The 8,778-nt window shown below is 35.3% G+C and overlaps 1 protein-coding gene across 3 annotated transcripts in view; it reads right to left on the reverse strand.

Moving 5' to 3' along the window:
- Positions 1-1,871: 1,871 nt before the first annotated feature.
- LOC106873074 (D-amino-acid oxidase) overlaps positions 1,872-8,778 on the reverse strand; it is a 25,015-nt gene continuing 18,108 nt past the window's right edge. For all 3 annotated transcript variants that reach the window (XM_014920291.2, XM_014920293.2, XM_014920292.2), the window contains exons 9-11: positions 8,466-8,583; positions 6,978-7,076; positions 1,872-2,864 (exon numbers count right to left, since the gene is read on the reverse strand). In XM_014920291.2, the coding sequence (XP_014775777.1) occupies positions 2,745-2,864; positions 6,978-7,076; positions 8,466-8,583 (337 nt within the window). In that variant the 3' untranslated portion in view covers positions 1,872-2,744. The remainder of the gene's footprint in view (positions 2,865-6,977; positions 7,077-8,465; positions 8,584-8,778) is intronic.

Here is an 8,778-nt window from a genome sequence, read left to right on the forward strand (position 1 = left end):
CGATAATTTCAACCAATCACTGACAAGTATTCAGTTGTTTAAATTTACTCCTTTGGCTGATTAAGCGATGTAAAGCGTATTTAATCTCCATACCTTCGTTTTATTTGCTTTTTTCATTTTAAATTTGTTTTAACCCTAACCCTAACCCTACGGTTAGGGTTAATTGTTTCAGAATCGTTTGTTTATGTAGTCGGCACTTAATGTATATCGGCTGAATGGACGTCAGTGATTGGTTGAAATTACAGAAATACGACAACTTTAACATGGAATAATTTATGGATTTCTTTTTTTTTTAAGAAGACTAAGAGAAAAAGATGTTTTATATGACACATTCTACCAGTGTTTCAAGTTTCAAAGTGTTTCGTTAATGAAAAATGTGGCCCTCGTTTTAAAAAAGATCCATTTTTGTTTTGAGTTTATAGAGAAAATAAATTATAAAAATGAAAAATATATATAAACATATATATAAAGGGGCAAATTCTTTTCACTTTAATGTTTTTGTTTGTATTAAATTTCGATTTGCACATGTCCGTCAATTCGCTACGATCTCTTTTAAGTTAATAAAATCAAAAATTCAAATTTTTTTTTCCATATTCATAATCCCCGACATCTAAAAACATAGGAATCCGAAAAAAAATTATTCAAAAAACTGCATTTTTCAAGGAGAGGTGCGAAATTTCATTAGCCCCAAAATAATCATACAACATATAATTCAGTAGCTATTTGATTCCAAAAATTGAAGAATGCTTCATTTCCAAATCTCTGACTCCACATTAATTCTGCATGTGCACCATCCATTTCTGTTGGATGTTTTAAAAAGTGGCTTTCACAAACATCACGACAAAACTGATTCCAATCTGCATATGTTGCACATATGGTTATCTCACATTGCACCATTACTACTTCTCTATCAAGACCTTTGCCTTTTCCAGCACCGATGCACCATAAATATGTAAATGCTATTATTTGCCAAATTTCCAATTTACTTCTTTCAAAAAATGAACCCTTTCTTATGTTTATAGTTTTCCGACAAACACTACATCTCCAAATTACTTTATCAATTGAGCGAGAATAATTTCCTTTAACACATGGCCATCCACAACAAATTTCTTGTCTTGATAATAAACCATATCTTCTACACCAGATAATGGCCTTTTCTGTTGTTCCCAAATCTCTTCCGAGGCGGAATAAGGTCATGGAATTAAAAGCTTCATGCTCAGGCACAAAATTTGCCATAGTATCCGTTATAAGCTGAATTGAAAGAAACAGATTTTGAAACGATATTGTCGGGTCCCTCGTATCATTAATAATACCTGATTGGTAAAAGTAGATTACTGCCCTTGTTTATATTCCACAAGGGCCCGTTTCTGTTTTGTTTTGATATAACGAAGGAAAGTGTTGTATACAGTGCTCTGCTGCACTACAACTAAAAAAAAAATGTATAGGCAAGACTTCCTTTTGTACCCAAACACCTTTTTATATATATTTTTTTCTACACAAACCCCCATTTTCGGCTACGGAGAATACGAATCTGCAAAAAAATTGGCAAAAATCGGCATTTTGAAATTAATCCCCACACCCCCACCCCGCTAATTTCTTTTTGTGTTTGTTGATAGAAAATTTCATGTTTCATGGTGAGCAACCTAGTTAAATGCAGGAGCTTATATACGGCTAGTCACTCTGCTAGAAATAGCCATCAAATCTGTCTCAAATCACATTGTATTATCTTAATAAAGGATACATTAGACAACCTAACTTTTGAAAAAACAAAAACAAAAGATGTGCAATGTCTTTGTAGATCTGCTTGATTAGGGATGACCTAGGGCTAAGCAATAAGAACAACAATAGTAACAATTACAAGGAAGTCAGTATTGAATGCAATATATTATTTATTTAGAGAATTCATTGAAACCAAAATCACTTGTTACAAAACTAGGCAGAAGGTTTGCAATTTCGAGGGGAGGGTGTTAGTCAGTAGCGATGACCCCCAGTACTTTATTAGTACTTTATTTTATAGACTCTGGAAGAATGATATGTGAAGTTAACGTTGGCAAGGTTTGACTGCAGAACGTAAAGAGCCTCAAGTAACACCACAAACCATCTTTCCATCACTCTACCGATTCTGCTAATCCACTGCTGTAAATTACCTCCTTTAGAGTGCTACTCTATCAGCTGCTCTCCAACATCATGGCCCAGTGTGCCACTCTATCAGCTGCTCTCCAACATCATGGCCCAGTGTGCCACTCTATCAGCTGCTCTCCAACATCATGGCCCAGTGTGCCACAACCACTAAAAAGTTAGACTTCAATTGAAATTTATTATTAAAGCTTGAACCTCGTTAGCATTCTTAGGTCAGAAATTTAGTCTCTGAGTTCAAATCCCAATCAGTTGTTCTAAATATACACTTAAGTAACCGATTGATAATCTGTAATTAAATTGATTGAACTGCGTGAAAAAAAAATGTAAACATTGAAACTTTTTTTTTGCCTTTAAAGATGAAATTAATTGTTTGGAAATTGTGCTAAGCTAATTAAATACCTGTGAGTATATGTTTATATCTAGTCATTAGTGTGTGTGTGTGTGAATGTCTGTTCTTATGTATATGTGTGTGTTTACATATATGTGTGTGTATCTGTATATATGTGTTTGTCTATGTATGCGTATATCTATGTGTGCCTGTGTATGTGTGTGTGTGTGTGTATTGCTAATGCTGTTTCAATACAATCCAGCCATGACTCGCACCATTAAAGTTTAGCACCATACCGTGGTGCTACACCAGCTTCTCTGATCATAGCCACAACATCTTTTGCACAACCAACGAAAGTTGTCAGACCACAGCCACCATGACCGTAGTTGTTAATGACCTAAAGGGAGAGAAAACAACAACAACATATATATATATATATATATATATACACAATGCTTTCTACTATAGAAACAAGGCCTTAAATTTGGGGAGAGGGGTTAGTCAATTATATCGACTCCAGTGCTTCATCAGTACTTATTTTATTGACCCAGAAAGGATGAAATGCAAAGTGGACCTCGGCAGAAATTGAATTTAGAACATAAAGATGGACGAAATATTGCTAAGCATTTTGCTTGGCATGCTAATGATTCTGTCAGCTCACAACCTTAATAACATATATAATAACAACAATATATGTACTTCAGTTGTGTAACCACACGTGTGCTTTTTTTGCACTATTTTTTCTTCTCACCAAACGTTTCCTCTTTCTGACAAAGAGCCATGCTCAAAATGTTACACACACCCTCTCTTTCCATCTTAAACTGTGAGTCAACCTTTTACATTCACTGAGTATGTCCTGTCAACTTGTTTTTAATTTTGTTTCTGATTTTCCTATATATATATATATATATATATATATATATATATATATATATATATATAGCATCGCCTTTCTGGCACTTGTGCCCGCGGCATGTGTAAGGACTTTCGAGCAAGGTCATTGCCAGTGCCCCTGGACTGGCTCCTGTGCGGGTGGCACGTAAAAGCACCCTCTACACTCTCTGAGTATTTGGCGTTAGGAAGGGCATCCAGCTGTAGAAACTCTGCCAAATCAGATTGGAGCCTGGTGTAGCCATCTGGTTTCACCAGTCCTCAGTCAAATCATCCAACCCATGCTAGCATGGAAAGCGGATGTTAAACGACGATGATATATATATCAGATTAAGCACTTAAATGTGAAACAAGGTGGAAAAAATAGTACTCAAATACCAGAGATAGAGTAATATGCTTTATTATAAAGCAGCAAAAATATCACAAAAACTGTTACTCAGAGTTTCACGTTCTGATTCATCAGACAGTTTTGTTTAGAATATATATAAACAAACCTGTCCGACAAATGGGAACATGAAACTCTGAGTAACAGACAGTTTCTGTAATATTTTTGCTGCTTTTTAATAACGTGTATATATATATATATATACCAGTTGTTTGTCTGTCTGTGCCTTTATTCTTATTGTATCAAAAGGCATTTTAGAAGCTTCCTTGATCCAGTGTCAACTATCAAAGTTTAAGAATTTGTTTTTGGTATACAAGACATTCGAGCGAGTTCGTTGCCAGTACCGCCTAACTGGCCTTCGTGCCGGTGGCATGTAAAAGCACCCACTACACTCTCTGAGTGGTTGGCATTAGGAAGGGTATCCAGCTGTAGAAACTCTGCCAAATCAGATTGGAGCCTGGTGTAGCCACCTGGTTCACCAGTCCTCAGTCAAATCGTCCAACCCATGCTAGCATGAAAAGCGGACGTTAAACGATGATGATGATGATGAAGATGATCTCAACCTCAAACTCCTCTATACTTGTGATGGAAGCGGTAAACTCAAAATAGTCTTATATGTTAATTGGTGTGTGATAAAGGCATGATAATTAAAGATATGAAGCGGTGGAAACCTAGTACAGTAATGCCTCACTTTACGGGGACCTATTTTACAAGACCCCAGATTTACAAGTCTTATTTTATAATGAATATAAAAAGGTTAAACAGCCATTTTATAGAGTAAAATGATGTCATAAAATTTCAATGTCTTAGTTTGTCCATGCTCAAGGGTTATTGACGAGAAGGGACAAAGAGAGATGTCACTAGAGGACCGTTAGGGGACGAGATGACATCACATCAGCAAGCAACAGGGCACCTCTCTCCCTTTTTTATGGCGTCTGTGGAAGTGGCAAGACGGTAGTGTCAACATGTGATAACTAAAGGATCTGGCCATAGTTCCCGAGTGCAATTCAAGGTGAGAGCAACTATATTTTCATGCTTCGAAACTACTTGGTATTTTTAAAACCCACTCAATATGTACAATGGACACCGATGGGAACAAAAAGAAATGAAAAGCCATCATTTTGGAAATGAAGAGCAAAGTTGTAAAAATATACAATGGTGGTACAACTGTGAAAAACATTTGTGACAAATTTTCACTTACCTCATCGACTGTCTGCACAATTCTCAAAGCAAAACAGAAATATTTATCTTATGTGAGAAATGCGCAGCCTTTGCAATCAACCTGGGCTCATAAAAGAGATGATGAAAGCATTATTCTAGAAATGGAAAAACTTTTAAATGCACGGATAAGTGACAAAACACAATGCATGCATATGAATGTTAATCAGGCGTCGATTTGTAGCAAAGTATTGTCTCATTTCAATATGCTTTAAGAAATGAAAGGTGACACAAATGAAACTTTTGTTGCAAGCAGAGGATGGTTTGTTTGATTTAAAAATCGACATAGGTGGTATTCCGTCAAAATACAAGAAGTATCAAGCACTGATGTTGATGCAGCAGAAAAATCTCCAGAAACATTGGCAGAAATTATTGAAGAACGGAGCTACTTGCCACAACTGATTTTGAATGCTGGTGAAACACAACTTTTCTGGAAATGTGTGCCATCCAGAAGTTATATTGCTATGGAAGACTCTACACTGTCTGGTTTTAAAATTGCAAAAGATCGACTGACATTATTATTTGGAGGAAATGCACCTGGGGATTTGAAATTAAAATCAATGCTAGTTTATTGAGTGGAAAATCCTAGGACACTTAAAGACATCTTAAGAAGTACCCTTCCAGTCATGGAAATCTAATAAAAAGGTTTGAGTTACAGCAACATTATTTGAAGAAGGCGTTTCATATCACTTTTTGCCAGAAATTAAGAAATATTGTGATAAGAACTAACTTCCATTTCATGTAACATTGTTTATTGACAATGCATTGAGCCACCCTTCAATTCTGCAACATCTCCATCCTAAGTTATTTTTTTGCCTCCAAATAAAATATCACTTTTGCAACCAATGGACCAGGGTGTTATTGCAACTTTTGAAGCCCATTATCTATGTTACACATTTGCAATGCTGCAGGAAGAAACAAACAAAGAAGGAGGACCTATTGTAATGGAATTCTGGAAAAATCACAACATTTATACAGCAGTAAAAATCATAGGAAATGCATGGGATAATATAACTCAAAAGAACATGAGGGGCATTTGGAAAAACTTTGCCGTCTTAATGATTTTGAGGGTTTTGAATCACTGCAGTAATATGTACAAAAAGAAACAGAAGAAATTGTAAACCTGGCAAATGAATTGAATCTCGACATATTGGCAAATGAAGCCGCTTTAGTAACATAGTGATGAACTCACCAGCGAAAACCTTATTGCAATGCAAGAGCAAGCAACAATAGAAGAGGGAAAAGACACAGTTGATGAAACACCAGTTAATGCATTCTTGTTGAAAGGACTCATGAAAGCATTTCAACATTTGGATAAAGCCTTGGAAATTTTTCAAGCACAAGATCCAAATTTTGAACAAAGAGCTTCTACTATCACAAGTGCCTCTGCATGTTAATGAGAAATTTAAGCAAACAATTCTAGACTTGTTTTTTTAAAAAAGAAATCTACAAGTCTGTCAACGAGTGCTAATAAATCAGTGATCGCATCTACAAGTGATGATGTTCATGAGTCTAGCGTGAGGGAGTGAAAGTGATTCAGAAAACAATCATAATAATATTTTTCATTACAAACGACCCTGACATTCTTTTTACTTTACAAGAAATATTCTTTACATTCTACTGTTGTTTTGTTGCCATTTATTTACGAGTGTTGTAAATTTTATAGGTAAAATATTTTTCTGGGAATGAATTATGATTTATAACATTGTGCTATGGGAAATTATTGCTCTGCTTTATGAGTGGTCTTCGGGATCAAATTAATTCCTACTTTGAGGCATTACTGTATTAAGTTTATCAGAGATACAATTAAATCAACCAGTGATGACCTGTGTGTTTTACGAAAGATCTGAAAGTGACTTTTTGATTTGCTGTATATCAACTTAATGGAGATGTTCCTAATATAGTCTTCTTTGTGGCTCTCTCTCCTAGATAAAGTTGGTTGTGAAATAGGGATTCAGTCAAAGAATAGGAGTAAGAGTAAAAGGAAGAGACAGTAGTAGAGATAAGAGAACTCACCTGTTTAGTCCGACCATTAAATGTGACAATTTCCTGGTCCAGACGGGTTTGTTTCCTAAATGGTCTCAGTCCAACTCTTGTCTCCAAAATTTCCACATTCTGAGAGACAGAGAAAAAATGATTTACGACAATACAATCTTTGCTATCAAATACTTATATGGTTAATAATGAGTAATGGAATTAGGTGTGGAGAAGATTAGATTGTTGACCATTCTAATGCTTTACACTCAAGACTATGATACTCTACCATGATTCCTGCAGAATCCACTTTGTTGCCAAGATTTATGTAGAGTCTGGGATAATTGGATCTCTTCCATCCACCAAACTCAGAGAATAAGGAACAATCATTGTTTTGTTTTCCCCTCTTTCTCCTCCTGCACTTCATTACCCATGTATGAATGATATGGTCATATCCCATGTCATGTAACAGAAACTGTCTCAACTATTCTGACCACAAACAAATACTATTATCAGACAAGAACCACAAGGCCTCTAAATACCTGATCCACAAGGATGCAGCTATTGCAGTCAACATCAATACATTCTATTATTATTACTATTGTTCAGTAGTTTTATTTTTATAATGTGCTTTCACTTCACTACCGAGCGCAGCTCTGTGCGCCTTGGGTATGTGCTGTGGTTTGCTGTGGTGCTCTTATGGTTACTGTATTGAAAGTGTTTTGCGTAGGATGTGTGCAGTGCCCAATAGTGCAATTTTCTGTATGTTATATATATTTGTAAGTCCTGATGTTTTTGTTATGCATTTGTTTGAATATTTTTTTATTATACCTAAGGCACCTACTATGATAGGAATTGTTTCTGATTTTAGATTCCACATTCGAGTTACCTCTATTTCCAGGTCTTTTTTGTATTTTGATAGTTTCTCCATTTATTTTAGGGAAACGTTGTCATCTGCTGGTATTGATAACCTTGATGTTCTAGATCACAATTCCATCTATAGTTTCTTACAAACCACCATTCCTCATCTCTGTATTTTTAAAATGTAGAGTTTACAATGTGAGACGGTTGTCTGCTGTTGGATAATTAATAAGTTTCTGAGTTAGGGATGAAGAGCTCTTTCTGAAATGTAAGAAATCACTTCTGCTTGTGGCACAAACCTATGGCACACAAACTTATGACACCAAAACCTACATTTTTTGAATTTTCATTTTTTTATTTTCACACAGATACATAGTGCTGGTGCCACATGAAAAGCAGTCTTTACACTCTGTAAAGTAGTTGGCATTAGGAATGATATCTAACTGTAGAATCCATGCCAAAATAGACTCTGGTTCATTGGATCATTTCAAACCATCCAACCTAAGCTAGCATGGAAAATGGACATTAAATAATGATGATGATGATGATGATGATGATGATGATGGTGGTGGTGGTGGTGGTGATGATACTGGCCATTATTAGTTTCCTAGGGTTTCAGTGATTTTTGAATAGATTGAAGCATAAAAATGGAGAAAAGAGCCTATTTACCTTCAAACTGGGCACAACTTGAGCACAGCTGTCCAATATGTGTCTTTGGTCCTCTTCATTCGGAGTAGTGTCCCAGTTGCCTTCTTGATCTGTTCCTCCCATAACAACATAGTTCTTCCTTTACATATACATTATATATATATATGTATATATATGTATATACATACACACACACACATATGTATGTACATATATATACATATATATATGTACATCTAAATATTTATAAACATTTGTATATTCAGACATATATACATGTATACACAAATTCACACATGTACATAATATATATATATATATATATATATATATA

This window comes from Octopus bimaculoides, chromosome 28 (assembly GCF_001194135.2).
Source record: "Octopus bimaculoides isolate UCB-OBI-ISO-001 chromosome 28, ASM119413v2, whole genome shotgun sequence".
Lineage (NCBI taxonomy): Eukaryota > Metazoa > Mollusca > Cephalopoda > Octopoda > Octopodidae > Octopus > Octopus bimaculoides.